General features: G+C 40.4%; 1 protein-coding gene across 1 annotated transcript in view; it reads left to right on the top strand.

Annotated features, from left to right (window-relative positions):
- Positions 1-20,530, top strand: part of MON2 (MON2 homolog, regulator of endosome-to-Golgi trafficking) — a 151,641-nt gene that overhangs the window by 64,926 nt on the left and 66,185 nt on the right. The window contains exons 11-20 of the mRNA XM_074942137.1: positions 202-355; positions 8,578-8,810; positions 10,354-10,435; positions 12,400-12,581; positions 15,071-15,183; positions 15,894-15,998; positions 16,388-16,468; positions 16,554-16,627; positions 16,705-16,795; positions 18,229-18,330. Coding sequence (XP_074798238.1) covers positions 202-355; positions 8,578-8,810; positions 10,354-10,435; positions 12,400-12,581; positions 15,071-15,183; positions 15,894-15,998; positions 16,388-16,468; positions 16,554-16,627; positions 16,705-16,795; positions 18,229-18,330 — 1,217 coding nt within the window. The remainder of the gene's footprint in view (positions 1-201; positions 356-8,577; positions 8,811-10,353; positions 10,436-12,399; positions 12,582-15,070; positions 15,184-15,893; positions 15,999-16,387; positions 16,469-16,553; positions 16,628-16,704; positions 16,796-18,228; positions 18,331-20,530) is intronic.

The following is a 20,530-nucleotide window of genomic DNA, read 5'->3' as shown; positions in this document are numbered from 1 at the left end:
GAAACACATGCAGAATATACCTAATTTTAGCCAGCAGGGGGCACTCAAAAGTTGAGAAACTTTTATCAGGCATGTGTTCTTGCATTATTATATGCATATCTCTGCACACAATGAAATACAGAAAAAGAATACTTTCCTTTAATTAAAATAAAACTAAAAAGCATTGTTTTTTAATTCTTTCTGTTTTTGTTTAATTTATAGGAAGCAATACATCTGGTGGTACAGCCTCAGCACAAACCAACCCAGGAATGCTGGGAATGGGTGGAGGTGTGACTGTATTACCTGCATTTGAATATCGAGGCACCTGGATACCTATACTCACTGTAACAATACAAGGGAGTGCTAAAGCTACCTAGTAAGTAGTAAAATTACTGATGTCTCTCTAAAAGTGAAATTTTGGAAATAAAAACATTTACATGTTAATTATGTAGTTTATTCTTGCCTTGATATACAGTGACATTCAGCACATTGCTGACATTAGTCCTACTGTGGATTCTCTTCCTGTTGATGTCTGTGGAGTGATCTGATCTTCTCTGTGTATTTGGGATACAGATCCAAATATTCCTCCTCATTTGTTCTTTGCCATGCCATGGCTGTGTTAATTCTGCATCTTAGGCATCACTGTAATAGAATAAATAAAAATTCTTTAATGTTAATAGGAAAAATAGTACTTTGCTGTTATAGCACCAAGCAATGTGAAGGGAAAGGCATTAGAGGCAGTGGGAAATAGGATATTGCAGGAAAACTAAAATTTTCAGTTAAAATAAAAATACTGGCTATATTGGTGAAATACTGGTCTAGTTGCCACTCTGACCTACTATATTGTATCATATGAATCCATGTACAAAAGATGAATTAGAAATGGTACTTGACATGACTGGCCATTAGATCTCTACTAGAGACATTATGTATGTTGCATCCGATGAAGTGAGCTGTAGCTCACGAAAGCTTATGCTCAAATAAATTTGTTAGCCTCTAAGGTGCCACAAGTCCTCCTTTTCTTTTTATGTATCAGTAGTTTGCATACTTCAAATCAAGGATCCATGTCTTACATTTACATGATACAGCGGGTTATGATGTCTCTTGGAACAATGTCCGTTTACTGTGGCTGTAATATTCAGGGCAGGTGTACACTTAAAATGCTGCACTGGCATAGCTGTGCTGTTGTAGCACTTCAGTGAAGACATTACTACGCCAACAGGAGAGCTGCTTCCATTGGCGTAGTTAATCCACCTCCCTGAGAGGTGGCAGCTATGTCGACAGGAGAAGCCCTCATTTTAACATAGTGCTGTCTACACCCGGGGTTAGGTCAGTAGAACTGTGTTGTTCAGGGGTGTGGATTTTTCACACCCCTGAGCGACATAGTTATATTGATGTAAGTTTGTAATGTAAACCTGGTCTTAGTGCCATCTCTTTAAAACTGTGTGATTTAGTTTCAGAACCCATAAAATTGTTCCACACTGCTAACATACATGAAATGGGTATTTTTAAAGCAAATGGTCTGAATCGTCAAAGGTGAGTGCAGAGGTTCTCTTCTCGAGCTGCCATTGTAGATTTTGAATGTTTCTGAAAAATAAATTTCGACCACTATTGAAGGTGTAATAGCATTTTGTGCTAGACAATGTCTATTTGAACAAGGAGACTAAGATTGAGTGTGCAAATACTGTCTAACTTACGCTGCTGTTCTTAGGGACTTCATGTGTTAACTAAAAGTAGGTTATGCATGAAACCTGGTTTATACTTTGGCCAACCATTACAGCCTCCTGCTTTCTCCCTTTTTCTCCTCTCTCCTGTTTCTCTAGAACTCTGCAGCTAAAATCCTCATCATCTTCTGGTTCTCCAACCATATCCCACCCCTCACCTTTTCATCTGTTCATTGACTCCAGCTCCTTCTGAATTACATTCATATTTATTTCCTTATGTGAAAGATGCTCTAAAAATTGTCCCCAGCCTATGATCAACTGTGATCTTCTATTCCCCTGCTTACACTCTAGAACCACATTAAGGAAATCCAGGATTGTAGACACACTCGTATGGGAATGTGGGCCCTTGTCCCTGACTGTTTGCTGTGACTGTGCTCCCACACTATGGCTGTGCTCCACTTTGGGGTGGCAGTGATAAGGCTCACCTACATAAGCCATCGTTTGGGTTAATGGAAGTCTTTAGTGGCTCTCCCCACATATTCCTTGCCTTCAAGTGTATGAAGTCTGTCTAGGGGGTGGGAGGACTTAGTGGCTCTCCCCACATATTCCACCCTTGTCTGTGTGTACTTCTGTAAACACCCCAGCAGAGCCATGATGGGGTGGTTGCAGGGAGGGCCAGGGCCCCAGCCACATGGCAGATATCCCTGCCAGGATGGAGTCAAGGGTCCTCCAGAGCAGTTGGTTTGAGTTGATACCCCATTTAAGATAATAGGGCTCTCGGCAGGTTCAGGCAAACATCAGTTACGTTTAATTTGCATTTTCAGAGTATTATTTATTTGCAGTCATGAAATAGGAAGTATGTTTAGTGCAGAGGTGGGCAAACTACGGCCCGCGGGCCACATTCGGCCCACGGGACCCTTCTGCCCAGCCCCTGAGCTCCTGGCCCAGGAGGCTCGCCCCGGCCCCTCCCCCGCAGCCTCAGCTTGCTCCGCTGCTGGCGCAGTGCTCTGGGCGGCGGGGATGCGAGCTCCTGGGGCAGCACAGCTGCAGAGCCGTGGCCTGACCCAGTGCTCTGTGCTACGCGGTATGTGGCTGGCTCCAGCCGGACAGCGTGGCTGCCTGTCCTGGTGCAGCTGCACCGCCAGCCACTGGTGCTCCAGGCAGCACGGTAAGGGGGCAGGGAGCAGGGGGGGGTTCGGGGGGTGGTCAGGAGCTGGGGGTGTGGATAGGGGGTCGGGGAAGTCAGAGGGATGGGGGCAGAGGTCCCAGGAGGGCAGTCAGGAAGGAGAGGAGGGGTTGGATGGGGAGGCACGGGGCAGTCAGTGGTGGGGGTTCCGGGGGCAGTCAGGGGACAGGGAGAAGGGGTGGTTGCATGGGGCAGGGGTCCCGGGGGGGCGTCAGGGGGCAAGAAACAGGGTGGGTCAGATAGGGGGCAGGGCCATGCCATACCTGGCTGTTTGGGGAGGCATAGCCTCCCCTAACCGCCCCTCCGTACAATTTTGGGAACCCGATGCGGCCCTCAGGCCAAAAAGTGCTGCCCCCCTCCCCCCCCCCCCCCCCCCCCCGTTTAGTGGCTAGTGGATAGAACTGTGACTCAGGAGACTTCAGTCCAAGTCCTGGCTCAGCCACAGACCTCCACTGTGATCTTGGGCAAGTCACTTAATCTACCCTGTGCTTCAGTTATCTATCTGAAGAAGGAGAATATGTCTTCCTTACCTCACAGGTGTGTTGTGAGGATAAAATTAATGACTGTGAGGCACTCAGATACTACTATAATGAGTTACATAAGTGTCTAGATAGATGAGGGCTCAAAATAGAATTATAAAAAAAATTGAGATTTTGTTTTCATCACGTGAGTCTAGGAGATGGGGTCATAGGTATATGCCTGTGCCTTAATCTGACCTGCTGCCCAGTCTCCTAGCCTGATCCCACTCATTTAGTCTCCTCCCACATGAGATTGTACCTCCTTTTACACTGGGCTCTACTTTAACATCAGTTTCATCCTTCCTTTTTTCCAGGTACCTTTTTCTCTTCTCTTTCAAATCCTTCAAAACTTACCTTTCTCTGCTCATCTTCATCCTTAAACCGCACTCCAGAGCATTCTGGTCCATCTCACACCTAATTTTATATTTTATTCATTAAAACAAAAACAACAGTTTTACCCCAGAAATTAAACCCATCACCAAAATGTTACATCAGTCTGAATTTTTGCAAGTAATGTTTCCTCTCGAGCAGTTCATCCTTTTTTCTTTTTTTCCCCGTTATCTCTCTCATCTACTGTGTGTCTAATTCTCTGTGTGATTATCATTCAAACTTAAATTTATAATCTCTTTGAAGCAGGACTTTGTTTTCTTTCCTATAAAGTTCCATGTACACCGCTTGTGGTGTATATAACAAGGCAGGCAGAGTGATTTAAATCAAGGTGATTAAATTATTTAAATCACTGGATTTTTAAAAAATCATTGATTTAAATTAGGTTGAGGCTTTGTTTAACTAATTTGAAAGTTTGTGCTATTCCAATTTTAGATTAAGATTTATGATGAACTAAATTATAAATGCTGTGTTCTAAATGTCACTGCGGGTAGGGGATCTTACTTGAAAACTACTATAGGGCAAAACACACAATATTGAAAATTAAGGCCCAAATTCTACAAACACTTCAACAGGTGTAACTTCACTCACATGAATCGTGACTTTGACTTCAGTGGTACTATTTATCGTGTTAAACTGATGTGCACATAAATATTTTCGGCATAAGGGGCTAAAACTGTATTTTTATTACACTTTTCTTAGTTGCATAAAATCTTTGTCATTTCAAAACAAAACTGCTTTAGTGTTAACATGAAAAGTCATTTAGACTTTTTTAATACATTAACAAAGTCATTGTGACCTTTTTTTATACAGCACAGGTCAAAATTTCCAAAAACAGGAGCCTGTGATTTAGGTGCACGAGTTTCATTGACTTCATACTGAAACCCCTGATGGACGAATGTAGCCTGGTCAGAGCATTTCACCATTTTAACTATGACATTTCTTAAACAAAAAACACACCTCTTTGTAAAATCTGAAAATCTACTGACAATTAGGAAACTAATTAAATGAGTACAAAATATCAGTGCTAGGAATTTATCTCTAAAGTGGAGAGAGAAATAAAAATCATGATTTAAATTTTTTAAAAATTGATTTTTAATTTTAAAAATTACATTTTATCAACCCTATTATATAAAGATACATCTGCTGTAGTACCAAGATGTAAAGTGATAAATCTGAGTGTTCTTGAGTATTGAAGTTCAACCATTCATGTTTTAATCTGCAATCTACGCTCTTCTGTGTAAAGCCACAGAAAAGTTACTTGAAGCTGTACATTAGGCATGGAATATGTTACTTTAAAAAAAAAAAAATTTTGCTCTTTCATTTAAAATGTCCCTGGATAATTAACAATACTAGTGCAAATATTATTCTCATTCTGTTTGCTGTACTTTTTATAGACTTGTACTAATTGACTTGTAAACTTTCTTATAAACAGCTAAGTGTTTAGAAAATTTATTTTAAAAAAAAAAAAAGGCTTGTAAGGTGACATTGTTTTTCTGCTTGAATAAGTTGTGATTTAAATACCTTTTTGCCCACCAAGTTATAGTCTTCTACAGACTGGTGTTTTGCCATCTGATCAGCTGCTAATGACGAAGCAAACATTTATAATAGAAGAGAAGGGCATAACTTTATTAAACCAGCCTGTAGAAATGTAGAACTGGAAGGGACCTTGATAGGTCATCTAGTCCAGTCCTCTGCACTGAGGCAGGACTAAGTATTATGTAGTCCAGCGGTGGACAAACTTACTGGCCCTCCAAGCCACATATGACAATCTTCAGAAGTTTGCGAGCTGGGCCACTCCTGCTGAAGCCCTGAGACCCCCCCCCACCCCACTGGGCAGAAGTCCCTACCGCACCAGCCCACTCATGAGCCACATTTGGGCCACCCCTCTTTTAGACCATTCCTGACCAGTCCTTGTCTAACATGTTACTGAAAACCACCTATGATGGAAATTCCTTAACTTCCCTAGGTAATTTGTTTCAGTGCTTAACTACCCTTACGGTTAGGAAGTTTTTCCTAATGTCTAACCTAAATCTCCCTTGCTGCAATTTAAGACCATTGCTTCTTTTCCTGTCCTCAGTGGACAACCTTTTATGTGCTTGAAGACTGTTATCCTGTCCCCACTCAGTCGCCTTTTCTCCAGACTAAACAAACCAGTTTTTTTCAATCGTTTCTTATAGGTCATTTTTCTACACCTTTAATAAGTTTTGTTGCTCTCCTCTGGACTTTCTTGAATTTGTCCACAGCTTTCCCGAAGTGTGGTGCCCAGAACTGGACACAGTATTGCAGTTGAGGCCTTACTGCAGTTGAGGCCTTATCAGTGCTGAGGAGAATGGAAGAATTACTACTTGTGTTTTGCTTACAACACTCATGCTAATACATCCCATAATGACGTTGTTTGTTTTCCCAACAATATACATTGTTGCCTCATTTAATTTGTGTCCACTATAACTCCCAGATCCTTTTCTACAGTATTCTTTCATAGGCAGTCATTTCCCATTTTGTATTTGTGCAGTTGATTATTCTTTCCTCAGCGTAGTACTTTGCATTTGTCCTTACTCAGTTTCATCCTATTTATTTCAGACCATTTCTCCAATTTATGATCATTTTGCATTCTAATCCTGTCCTTCAAAAGATCTTCCAACCCTTCCTAGCTTGGTATCATCCACAGACTTTGAGTGTACATTCTATGCCATTATCCAAACCATTAATGAGGATATTGAGTAGAACCAGACTCCAGGCCGATCCCTGTGGGACCCCACTTGATATGTCCCTCCAGTTGACTGTGAACCATTGATAACTACTCTGAGTATAATTTTTCAACCAGTTTTGCGCCCATTTATAGTAGGTTTGTCTAGACTGTTTCTCCCTAGTTTGCTTATGAGAAGGTCATGTGAGACAGTATGCTGTTACAGGACAGTTGGTAGGCATGTATTGCTAGTGCTAATCAGCATACTTTTCTGGATAGGCTGCCTAGTTGTTTAAACCTTGTCACAGGCAGTTCTGGCTAAGCGCTCCACCATAATATCTGACGGCTTTGGGTAGGTCATATCCGCCTGCTAGTCTCTGATGTTGCCCTGTGATTACTTTGCCAGTCAACTGTGCTCAAGCCACGGCCTTGTTGAATATTTGAATGCCAAACTGGTCCAACATACAAGTACTCTCTCTCTCCTTTCTTGCTTTTGGGGTAATCAGACCAAGTTTCTATTCTGTTTTTGGCCTCTCAAGTCCCTTGTATAATTTTTCTCATAGATGGAGAACAAGTGACTGATCTGTCTTACGCTGAGCAGTTGAAAGCAGGTGTGGGATGGGAATGGAAGGCAGCCTTTCCCATCTGTGCTTCCCAGAAGCAAGTTATGGAGGATATCTCTTAGTATGCATACGCAAGGCCCCTGTCTTCAGGGAGAATGCTAAAGGGAATAGCTGGGGCATCTGGGTAAGAGGAGTAGTAGTGGATGGTGCAGGGCGATGGTATATCTGGATGGTGGGCTAGAGTAATAATGCCTTCGGTAACGGGGTTGGTGAAGAGGCCTGGTGCAGCTGGATAAATTAGTACAGTTGGATGGAGAGCTGCCTGAGGTATCAGGTGGTGGTTGTTGGGGCAGTGGGTAGTTTCTGGCTCAGCATTGTCTCTCCTTGTGCTGGCTTTACTACTGCCACCACCCTTTGCTCTCTGCTCTCTTTTCCCACTGTGCTGTCCAGCTCTGTGGTGGTTTTGAGTCAGCAGGGGAATAGCAAAGGGGAGGAGAGGCAATGAGGCTTCAACTGTCAAAAAAAAATAGTGATGTTTTGGTCACATGGTATCCAACAGTGAAGAATGTAATCATGAACTTTGTACAGTAAATCCAAAAAGAGGCAACTTCATCACCAACACAGTCTTCGGAGCAGCAAGATTCGCAGTCATATCTGATCAAACTGACAAGGAGCTAGGTATACAAAAATGCAGATACTATGTTAAGTACAACACAAGAGAAATAAAATCTCATGATTAAATGCCTTGAATTTTTAGATACATTCAGTTTACTTTAGAAGTCTTAAATGGAGCTTGTGTGCATGCACTCGTGCACTCTGTTTCACACTTACAACATCCATACAGGTGTGGAACCAATCAAATTCAGTATTATAGTTTAGCCAGAGACTGAGTATCTGTTTTGATGGATTGCAGGTACTGGGGTCTAATCCAGATCCCTTGCTTATCAGTCAGGTGCAACCTCTGTAAGTGATTCCTATTCTACCTCTTCCTCTATGGCTGTAGTGGCTAGAGTTGTCTGACACAAATGGCTCAGTGAGGGATGAGAAATATTTGGTTACCCTCCAACGTATTGCCTACCTATGGTGGGCCTCTGCAATAACTCTTCATAGGAACAGACAAGCAATGACTGCCACGTGACATAATCTTTCTTTTTGTAATTTGTTTTCTGAATTATTACTTTTCCGTTGTTTAAATTCCTTAAATCTGTAAGTGATACATTTGTGGTACTGTGGTTTGTTTTGAGTTAATACAATAAGAATAAAATGAAGTGATTCATTCCAGAAATGGTCAAATATTTAAGCAAATTTCACTAACACAAAGATTTCATTGACATAGATATATAATAGTCTCAGTATCCTAGTACCTTTATATTTAGTCATATTTTAATTAGTTTTGGGTGTATTTGGTGTAAGAATCTTTTTTTGTACCTCTTTAATACCCATTTAGGATATTACCTCAGGACCTCTTGATAATTTAATAGTGGGTAGTGGGAGTATTGTCAATTTATTTGCTCAGATTTTCATTACTGTTCATTCAGCTACTTCATCAGTACTGCTGTCAAATTAAAAACATTACAAAAATATTTTTCAGCCTAGAAATGCTGGATAAAGTAGAGCCACCTACAATTCCTGAAGGTTATGCCATGTCTGTGGCATTCCACTGTTTACTGGATCTTGTCCGTGGTATCACTACCATGATTGAAGGAGAGTTGGGACAGGCTGAAACAGAGAGTCAGACCATGACTGAGGGAACTTCATCACCAACACAGTCTTCGGAGCAGCAAGATTCGCAGTCAGTATCTGACCAAACTGACAAGGAGCTAGGTATACAAAAATGCAGATACTATGTTAAGTACAACACAAGAGAAATAAAATCTCATGATTAAATGCCTTGCATTTTTAGATGCATTCAGTTTACTGTAGAAGCCTTAAATGGAGTTTTATAGCTGCATCCTAGCAGCTCCATAATAAAAATTGCTTGTAGATTTAATTTTAAAGCAGGAGAAAAATCCTCTCTTCCATACTTCATTTTCATTTAGTTTCTAAGTTTTATATACTAACTTTTTCTTGGGGCAAATGAATTTAATTTTTGGTCACATTTTTAATAACTTTGACAGAACACGCTTTTGAAAATAATCTTTTGAAATTTCTTTTGGGAACATTTGAGTTTCTGTAGTGGAATGGCCAGTCGCTAGAAACTCTCTTGACTTGTGTGCATGCACTCGCGCACTCTGTTTCACGCTTACAACATCTCAGACATAAGCCACTTTTTCAATTTTAAGTTATTTTCCTTTTTTGCTATACACTATTTTATCTGTGCAAGAAAAAGGCAATAGAACAAGTCCTACTAGTTAGTTCTGTTCTCCAATACTACCTGCTGCCTACCTGAGTCCTCAACCCAGCATAGCCCAAACTCTGGAAGGTCAGGGAGACATCCTGGTCAATAGGGGTATTGGGATGGCAGGATATAGGCTGGGAGAAGGAGGTCTCTGGCAGCAGAGGGCAAGATGGAGGTTCTGGAGAAACAAAAGTTAAATGGGGCTATGAGTAGGGAGGATGGAAAGGGAGCCTAATTAGAAACATAAGGGAAGAGGCAGAAACAGCAATGATGCAGGGAGCTGACTGGTGCAAGGAGTGGTGGTGAGCCCATTTCCTCGGCACAAAAAGACTGGGCTCCGGTGGTATTGCTGCCTAGTATGCCAGGAACCTGAGGCAGTAATGCTGCATGGAGAAGAATGCCTCCATGCTAAGGCGTCAACACTCAGTACTGCTTTCCCAGCTATGGAAGTTATGGGCATATCATCAGGATGGGCCAGGACATCAACAAATCCAGAGCACTCCATGGTGCTGCTGCCATGGCTCCACAGGAATACCTGACATGATGCACCTTCGTGACATGCCAAAGGTCGGGGCAGGATGGGAAAAAAATCAACATGGATAATGTTCAAGTCCATCGACAGCTGTGCGGGGTCCCTCTGCCGCAGCTGGGAGCTCCAGCCCCCGTGAAAAAAGTCACGGAGGTCAATGAAAGTCACGGATTCCGTGACCTCCATGACAGAATCCTAGCCTTAGTTATAGGTTGAAAATGCAAGGGAATTTGTTAAAAAGGTAAGGAGTCAGAGAGCAATGATTGATGACTAAACTGGCAGTTTCCATAATTTTTAATGATTGCATGGGTGATATTTTCACTTCAGCAATCTTCTCTCAAATGTGACTACTTTTTTGTTTAGGGGAATATAAAAGTAATTTTAGCCTATACATTACTAGCCTAAAAAAGATCCAACAGCTAGCGTTTGTGCATTTGTTCCAACAGTTATTGAATAAACTTCCAGTATCTATCAGTACTATAAAATCTTTTTCTTTTAAGTTAACAGAGCTGTTTGGGAAGAAATGGTGAATGCGTGCTGGTGTGGTCTTCTTGCTGCACTGTCGCTGCTTCTTGATGCCAGGTACTCACTCTGTGTTAATTTTTGCTGATCCTTCATAGGTTATGTTCACAGTTCTGTCCAAAACTGATTTTTTTTGGAACCTGTGTAGTTGGCTGGTGTGGGGGAAGAAGCTGTTCACAGGAAATGGGGAAGGAATGATTGTGGTGGTGACTGTGATTTAAGGAAGGACAGTCTGGCCTTGCAGGAATAATCTTCCTGATGATCCCCAAAAATCTGACACAAGCCTTAGTTCTATCTGGAATGAGAAATCATTTTATTAGAGAAATTATTATTTTTTTTTTTTTTTACAAATTTTCATTAAGGCCAAGTTACAATAAAACTTTAACACAGTGTATTGTACATTACTTATTACTTAATCAGGATCAGGTTAATATTCAAAGAAACTGGCTGAAGATTCTGGTCTGATAGCTGGGGCGCCCTGTTCTTGCTAAAAAGGGTGACCAAATTTCTAATACCTGTCCTCTTTTTGGTGCTTCTCTTGTGTACATACTTGGTGTGAAAGCTTTTCCATTACAAGGACAGTCCAAGTTTTACTAGACCACAATTCCGTAGGAGTCAGGGATTACTCCTGTAGCTCCTAACAATAAAAAAAAATAATTTGTCATTCTGTTTAAAATGTGTATCCTTTACTGGAGCATTAAGTGAGGGGGATCTCTAGGAAGCTGGCATTTTGTCATAAGATGAAACTATTTAATAACTTCCTCCCCAAACTCAAAGTCCTGGACACAACCACCACATGTGCAAGTATGTTCCCCTTTACCCCCAAACACTCCAAAAGAGCACTTCCCTAGGCGCAAAAATAAGATGGATTTTACTTAGAGTTAAATGCCATCTATACAGTAATTTATATTAAAAAAAAAAAAAAATTCATTACGAGCTAGACGAAGTGAAGATGAATATTCCCTTTCAGTTATAGAGACCTTCTCATCCTGATCAGTGTCTTTGTATCAATGTAACTTCCCATTTTTTTTCTGGGTTGTTTTTTTAACATCTTTTTCAGTAAAAATTTTATACATCTTAAAATGTAAACCTTTTGCTCCCATTATAACGGGGTTCAAAAAACAGATAAGTTCATGGATGATAGGTCCATCAATTGCTATTAGCCAAAATGGTCAGGGATGCAACCCCATGCTCTGGGTATCCTAAGTCTTTAAGTGCCAGAAGCTGGGAGTGGACGACGGGAGGTGGATAATTCGATAGTTGCTCTTTTCTGTTCATTCCCTCTGTAGCATCTGGCATTGGCCACTGTTTGAAGACAGGAGACTGGGCTAGGTGGATCATTGGTCTGACCACATACGGCCATTCTTATGTTCTTAGCTTCCTCCTGGGTCAACACCTAAAAATTTGGTTAGAAGTCTAGAGAGAACCACCTTGTATCCAGATTTCACAGAGAAATGTTTGACTTGTAAATATTAAAAGAATGGGATCTTTAGATTATTTACATTCATACACACCTCTTGGTTTGACTTCAAATTGGGACGCAATTAAATTAGATTTTTGAAGATTTACATTTTAATTACTTAATCATTTTTCACGAGCAGCTGGAATTTTTCAGTACAGTGAGATGATACCACTTAAAGGATAAATGCTGTGATTGCTTCCATTGAGGGATTTATTTACTAGTAGCTCTGGTTTTGCAATATTTTTAATTAGATATTTTTCTTCCAAAAACCCTCTTGACTCCATATAAACATTCTTCTGGTGGTAGAAAGCTAATTTAAAAAAATTACACATCCACTCTGCACTCCTTATGCTAAATCATTCAGAATAGAAGAAGAGCTATATAATAAGAATTAGAGTTTCAAAATGTTTTTTTAATTGGTTAAATTTGCTCTTTGACAGTGTTCACAGTATTGTATATAAATTCTTGCTGGGTTTTACCACCGTACTTCTAACCAGCTGCTTATATCTATATAATGACTATCTGACTTGTCTCTATTAAACACTTTTTGTACTTTTTTCAGCACGGATGAAGCTGCCACAGAAAATATTTTAAAAGCAGAATTGACCATGGCTGCACTTTGTGGAAAACTGGGTCTTGTAACTTCAAGAGATGCCTTTATCACTGCCATTTGCAAAGGCTCCTTGCCTCCTCATTATGCCCTCACTGTACTGAACAGCACAACTACAACTCTCTCCAGCAAATGTAAGGGTATAGTTAAGGCTAAATTGTATACGTATTTGTTCATTTAATCTTATTTCACATTCTACATTAACCCATGTTTAATGTAAAAAAAAACCTCAAGCCACAATGATAAACTTAGAGTACTTTTCTTTTTCATGACATGACTGTCAACATATGTAAGTTTTTAGTATCTGCTGGCATAAAATGTTTGGCAATGTTGTATGTAAAACTGAAGAGTTGATACTCGTGACTGTGGCCCCACTGTGCAGGTGCTGGAGCCTGCCCACGTGCAACACTTTGCATCATTGGGGATTTGATTTATTTATCCACTATAAACTTTGAAAAAGAAAACTGTTTTTGGTTTAAAAAAAAAAAAGTGATGTGCAACTGACATTTCAGTTGTTGATGCGTTCTAGATATAATGGCTTTTGTGCCTCCATCCAGTGTGTCCTGAGAATCTCTTTTTTTTAAATTACATTTAAAAAAATTGTTTAAAGATCTTGTTTGTTCTGTGCAGAAAAGTTAACTCAACATTCATATTTTCAAGAAAATTATAAGCATTGTTTCTTACATGTATTTTTTACACAGCACAAAAATATATCCAAAATAACCTGTGTTATAGTACTCATATTTTTTGTAACTCCATGGGTTGGATCATATTTACTACATCTGTGAGTAGATGGGACCCTCCCCTACCTTCCTGGAAGTTGGGTTTAGCTGCCATGGCAACACTGTTCTTTACTCTCTCCTGCTATCCTTCGATCTCACCAGGGAATGCCTCAAGGTTGAGGGCCCTTGCATGAGCAGGGGATAGGCCAGGAGTAGGAGGAGATACAGGTTGTATAGTCCCTCCACCTACAATGCAAAATCTACTTGTAAATTGTTAAAGGCTAAAGCTGTTTTAAGCTTTCCTGCATATCCCTGCTCTTTGCACTCCTTATGAAGAGTTTTCTAGTCACATTTACAGACTGGGGAGTCCTAACAGCATGTCTTAAATATAGCTCACACCTGTTGGGCAACTAATGGGGGAAGAAGCCTTCAGAACCAATGTGCAAGTACAGGGTACTTGTGTTGATGGCACTGTGCCTGTGTTAGATCCCATGAGGTATAGAAGCCACAGATGTTTCTTGGGGGACAAAAGCAGAAATATACTCACTCCAATTTGGAATGATCTGGGGAAATTCTGAGTTTTCCTTTCCTCTTTCCTTCATGAGTTTTTCCATAGGAGAGGATGATCTGGCCTATGTTGCAATTGGGACCATTAGTTGCCTTGTCATATTATGACTATATGGTATATATAAAGGTAAGGCTACCTTTTATTTTTAGTAAAAGTCATGGGCAGGTCATGGGCAGTAAACAAAAATTCACGGCCCATGGCCTGTCCATGACTTTTACTGTATACCCCTGATCAAAACTTGGGTGGCGGGGACTGCCCCGGGGGCGCTGTAGGTGCTGGGAGAGGGCGGCCGGGTACTGGGGGAATTGAGGGGTAGGGCAGACAGCGGCGTGTGGCCCGGGGCCCCCGCTGGTGCTGAGGGGGGTTGGTGGGGCCAGCAGGCTCCCTTCTGGGCTCCATGCCTCCCTCCCCTGAGCAGCAGCAAAGTTTGAGTGTGGGAGGGGGCAGCGAATGGGGCATAGGACAGGGTGAGGCGGGCTCTTGGGTGGCACTTACCTGGGGGACTCCCCAGTATCAGCAACATCCCACTTGCTCAGCTGCTAGGGGGAGGCGTGGCCAGGCAGCTCTGCGCACCATCTCTGCCCAGAGTGCTGGCTTTGCAGCTCCCATTGGCCGGGAACCACGGCCAATGGTAGCTGCGGGGGCAGTGCCTGCAGAGTCCCTCTCTGAGTTCAGTGGTTTTATAGTCCTTTCTTATTTTTCAAATGTTTCTCTTTTTGTGTGTGGAAAAGCCACACATACAAGGGAAGGTGACTGAGAACTATACAGAAGAAATAGAGCAACCGAGTATGCACAAAGTAAACAAAGTGGAAAAAATAGAGCAAAATCCCTTTTTCTAATCTTTCTGTTCTAAAAATAATTTTAGGTATTGTTCTTTGAATGGCTTTTGCACATTTCCACTCTTGTGTTGTGCAAACAGTGCATTTGGACTGTCTAGGGGGCGGCATTGACACAGCCAAAGAGTGGGAATGTGCAGAGTTCATCTCAAACACTGGTTACTGGTGAGTAGCCTTTATTTATTTTTAACAATAGTTAGGTACATATTTCTCAGGTAGAAGTGAGATTGTATGAGGTCCTTTTAAGTTGATGGTTTCCCTTTCAAAATGTGTGTTATGCTGTAAGTCATATACAATAATAAATGTAAGAGAGAGACTATTTTTACCTATAAATTAAAGTGACATAATGAGACTGCTATAAATATAACCTTTGGGCTCAGTCCTGCGGAGTTCTCAATGGGACCACTCCTGTGAGTAAAGTTACTACTTATGTGTTTGCAGCCAAGTTAGTAGAATATTTACTGCATTTTGCATGAGGATTTTTCTTTGTTCTCTAGCTTATTCTATTCAGGGGCAGAATGTTCAGATGATCAGTCCCTCAAGTGAGTCTCATCAGCAAGTTGTAGCAGTAGGGCAACCGCTAGCTCTCCAGCCGCAGGGAACAGTAATGGTAAAGTACAATTTCTAAGTAACTTTTTTCTGTTGAATTGCATCCTTTTTCTGTATCTGATTCTCTCTCAATCCCTTTCTTCCTATGTGATTCCTTACTACTATAATGAACTGAACCTACTCATTGTGACTAGCTGGAACTCTCTTGTGTATTTTCTTGTAGAAGAGATAATGGATAATCTTTTATTGTAATAAGAGGCCCATTTACTTAAAGTAGCCTCCTAATTTTTTCATAGTTGGGAGAACCTGTGGACATGAAAGATCTGTTATCATGTAAGAGGTGGCCACTGTGGCTCTTTATGTACTTGAATGACCCGTTATCATGACTAAGAATGTCAGTAATGGGTGCCCTTTGTCCTGCTCAACTATGGTTTAAAAACGGCTAACGTAGTCAGGGTCATATGATTGAACATCATTTTTAAAAAAATGTTGGACATCTGGAGAAACAAAGTGTCTAATTTCTGGAAATAAAACTGAAAATAATTTGACTCTGTTTACACTGACAAGCTATTCCCAACCTTTATTCAATTGGGAATTGGGGGACCAGTTGCTGAAAGCTGTTGAGTTACTTCCCTGGTATGGATGCATCACAAAAGTGCAGGTTTTTAATTTAATAGATCATTAAATATTTTTTAAGATTAGTGATTTTACTAGGAACACCATTGATTTCTCATAATACATAAATATAACAATGTAACATGTTCTGTCTAGCTGACTTCAAAAAATATCCAGTGTATGAGGACATTACTTAACTTGGCTCACTGCCATGGAGCAGTTCTTGGTACATCATGGCAACTTGTCTTGGCTACTCTACAGGTATGGTGTAGGTTATGCATGTATTGCTTTTTGATTTGTTTCTTATAATTCGGGGTGGGTTATGATTTCTAAGATGTGGGCATTATTGATTTGAACACGGCAACATAAGCTTAGATTGTATTTTACTCATTATATGCTCTAATGTCCATAAAGGAGTGTTCTAGCACTGTCCTCTAAACTTAGTTTGTTGTATCTGTCTGAGAGAGCAGGTGCAGGCTGATTGTTCGCTAAAAGAGTAGAAGTGTTAGCTTCTTCTCACAAAGTGATGAGGCTTTTCTCATGGGACTCAGAAAAATATTTAGAGATCAGATATCTCCAAAATACAAATATAGTATTTTATATTCATCTATCTGTATAATTCAGTCAGAAATTCTTCCTTTATATTTCAGCATCTCGTATGGATTTTGGGTTTAAAGCCTGGCATTGGAGGTGCCTTAAAACCCGGGAGAGCTGTAGAAGGACCCAGTACAGTAAGCATAATTCTTCATTCTGTAATATGTTGATTGTGCAATACTTTCTCTTGCAATCTACAGAATACATTTCTCTGTCCCTTAGGTTCTAACTACAGCAGTTATGACTGATTTACCAGTTATATCCAACATACTTTCAAGACTATTTGAAAGCTCACAGTAAGAGACCTCTTCTTATGATCTAAGTATTTGTTTGTATCAGCTGTGACAGTGTTTTGATAGCTGGTATTTTTCAGGTTCCTTGATGACGTGTCTTTACATCATTTAATAAATGCCCTTTGTTCCTTGTCTCTGGAAGCCATGGAAATGGCCTATGGAAATAACAAGGTATGGAACACTTCATTATTACTTTTCAGATATGTATGTGTAAGATAGGCATCAGACTCATGTTTGTTCTTAAGTAGATCACTGTTCTTTAATATCGAAATAAGCTAATGCTACATATGATCTGAGCATAAAATTAACACATTTTTGAGACAAGGAATTTTCTGGTTATTAATGATTGGCAGTGCTACTAAATCTTCTCTGAACACTTATGTAGTATTTTTATCACGTTTTTTCTAACATTAAGCAATGTCGGGCATTTCCATGAATAATCAGGTTGTAGATGGATGAGTTTTTAAAAGCTTTGAAGATTTCAGAAAAGCTAGAATGTTTTGAATGACACAGTATGCTCTGGGATATATTAAAATCTTCCATTTCAACCAATATCTTCTAAAACGTTTTAAAACAAGTTTGACAGTTTTGGTTTAAACCAAAAAAAAAAACCACATCACTACGTGGGAGTCCTGGGGAGAGAAGTGGAACAACTTTTTGAGCCCTCTACCCTCCAGAGATATTTAAGGAGCTTTAGGGGCGAGGATTTCCCTTGAGGGGTGTGGTATTGGGTGGTGTGTTGCTTGTTCTCTTGCTTTGGTGGAAGTGTCTTCAGGAGAGAAGTAAATAGAAAAATGAGTAAATGCTTTTTGATTATGTACTAAAATTATAAAACTGGGAGAGGGAACTTCAAAATGCAAAGAAAGGAAATTGAGTTAAAATAGTTGGAATTTAAGATCAACTAAAAATGAGAACAAGGAATCTCACATTAAGGGGAAATAGTAGAGTGCACTCTGCAACATAGTAAAATGGCTGCCACATTATAATTATGTGGTGGTAGTTAATTTTTTTTATAGTTGAGCATAAAATGCTACTCTTTTGTACACAGATCAAATGAATGGGAGATTGATAACATCTCTTCAGGAACTTACAATTTTGATCCTAAATCTAGGATAACAGTAATATGAGCTTTGCGAAATATTTAGATAAAATAATCTGTACTGTTGGCTTTTATATATTTCTAATTTAAGTCTGTTATGGTGGAACAGAGATCCGATTCTTTTGTTAGTAAAGTGTGTTCAGATTTTCTGTTGGGAAGGATAGCATTAAAATACAATATTATGCCAGAGAGAGAGCTTTGGGAGGGATTTTAATACTCCTGCTACTCAAGCAAACTCAGTGAAAAAAGGAAAAAACTGTTATCAAAAGGGAGTGTTTGTCTCTTTTCCTATCCTCTTGTGGCTGGTAATAGCATAGAGTTGATGCATCTGTGGAAACCTCCCAGTCCCATTTAACTGCAGTGTGAGGTCTGTGACTTCCATAAGTTGTCAAATACAATTACTGTAATGAGTGGGGAAATCTTACCAGTAAATCAAAAGAAGGGGAACATTTCTAAAATTATACTAAGTACTTCTAATCATGTGTTTTAATTCCATTTTACTTAGGAACCATCTCTTTTTGCTGTTGCTAAACTGTTGGAAACGGGACTGGTTAACATGCATAGGATTGAGATTCTGTGGAGACCTCTGACTGGTCACCTCCTAGAGGTAACTGATTTGTCTTGTCATAAATACTACTATATATTGCTTTTACTAAATCTTGCTAATAGCTATCTTTCTGCAAGGACTTAACTAAAAAGGTAAAAAGAAGCATCAATATTCTAAATGTAACTTTTGATCAGTCTTCTTAATTTTAGCTTGTCTGGCTTCCTGTTTCTAGAATTGGTGTATATCTCATTTACCTTTAAAGCTGTTATTGGAATTTGTTTATTTTTTTCTCTACACTGTTAAATATCTGCCTTTATACATTTTAAGCATGTTAAGATAAAGCAAAATGATTTTTAGTTTACCATTTTTATATACTACTTCCACTGCAGAGAAGTTTAATTCTGGATTCATGTAGCCTATTGGGTAGTTAATGTTCTCAAAATGAAGTTGAGCACATTTCCCTGAGATATTAAAGCAATAACCACTCTTCTGGGTTGGCTCTCTTCAGCTAATCCCTGGGATTCAGCTCATCTCCAGAGCCTCTCATCTTCCTCTGTGAGGAAGAATGAGGGTACCTTAGTCTGCAAAGGCTTAAGACAAAAGACCCTTTTTCCTACAGGTCAGCTCAGTGTATCAGCCATCTCTTGGGTCTCTTACTCATGTTTTCTTCCAGCAGCTGATCTCTTACAGGCTCTTGCCTATGCGGGACAGCAGTCACAACTTGAAATGAAATGACAAATTTCACTTATAAACAGACATTCTTTTAAAGTGATGTCTTAATCCTTATTAACCTAAAATTGGGCCTCCAGGATGTTATGAGAAAGATGGATAACATCTAGAGAACACCCTGCCAGACTTCCACTGAGGGGGGAAAAAGTCCTTCCTGATCCTCAAAATTGGCAATTTGGTCCAATTTCCCCCTCCACCCAGCATCTGCAAAACATAGTTGGAACTATATTTCAGTGGTATGTGGCAAGGAGAGCAGGAGCAATACTAGCATGATGGCTGCTGTGTGCCTGGGATGAGAGCCCTGAAAATCCACGGGTATCTGCTTTATATCCATGGACCATTTCTGTAGATGTGGAGCCCAGCTGGGAAGCCGTGGCAGACCCTCCACCTGCCGGAGCAGGGGGAGCGCTGAGAGCAGCCCCGGCTGTATGCTTGCCCCATAGGCTCCCCGCACAGCTGAGGGCAGGTGGAGGGTCTGCGACTCTGCGCGGGCTCCCCACAGCTGCCCCCGCAGCTCTCCCCAACCAGGCTCCGGCTGGGGGGATGCCTAGGATCCTCAGCGTGGAGCCCTGCAAATACACGGATCCGCAGATAATTTTTGTGGATCGTGGATCGGATGCGGATACACATTTGTGTATCTGTGCCGGGCTCTACGTGGGATGTTTTATATATAGCTGGGGTTAAAGGGCATGAGAGCCACCCTTCAAGCTTGGCTAGTGAGTGGTAGACATGGGTGGTGAAGACACTTCTCCCCACTATCACATCCCCTGAACAGTTGAACCTGCCCTTGCCTTTCTCAATCTTCCCTTGACACAGGCATTGCCTATCCCTGACAGTCTCATACAGCCCCGTCCCCACTGAGAAGGGGTTGGCACAGTATTGTCTTTACAAGTCACTGAAGGCTCAAAATAGTTGTTTCTTTAGACTGTGACAGATATATCAAGTATGAAAGCATGGAGAACTGCTCATGGTATGTTTGCACAGCTTTGCAGAAGATGGTATGCATTTGTAATGTTTTAATTTCTCTGAACTACAAATAGCAATTAATGAAAATTTAGAATTGGGCAATCTTGATGTGAGCTACATCAAGAAATAAAGGCAAGTCAGTTTTGAGAGGCCAGTGAAAATTTAGTGTATCATTGATTTATGGCATTATACCTATCTTTTTCTCAAGAGTTTGAAAGAAGAATGGAGTGTCGTCTTCACATTATATTTCCTAACATTTGTACAATAATTTTATGGTTATTTAAATGTGTATTTCTATGTATGACAAACCAAACACAGACAGACATACACACACACACGCTGGCTTTTATTGGTTACTTCCATACTGTTACATTCAGGAATTTTTTTTGCTGTACTGAAAAATAGATAGTGAACCTGGGTATTTGTTTCACAACAGCTCAAGGCCAAGTTAAATGAAAATGAGTTACAGGCACACCTTCTAGAGCAGAATTTGGTTCTTTGTGTCAAGCCATTTTTAAGCTACCAATAACTAAATTAGAATTGTATTGCCTTTTCACTTAATTTG

Source organism: Natator depressus, chromosome 1 (genome assembly GCF_965152275.1).
Source record: "Natator depressus isolate rNatDep1 chromosome 1, rNatDep2.hap1, whole genome shotgun sequence".
Classification (NCBI taxonomy): domain Eukaryota; kingdom Metazoa; phylum Chordata; order Testudines; family Cheloniidae; genus Natator; species Natator depressus.
The sequence above is the reverse complement of the archived record's forward strand: the minus strand, read 5'-3'. Positions and strand labels throughout refer to the sequence as shown.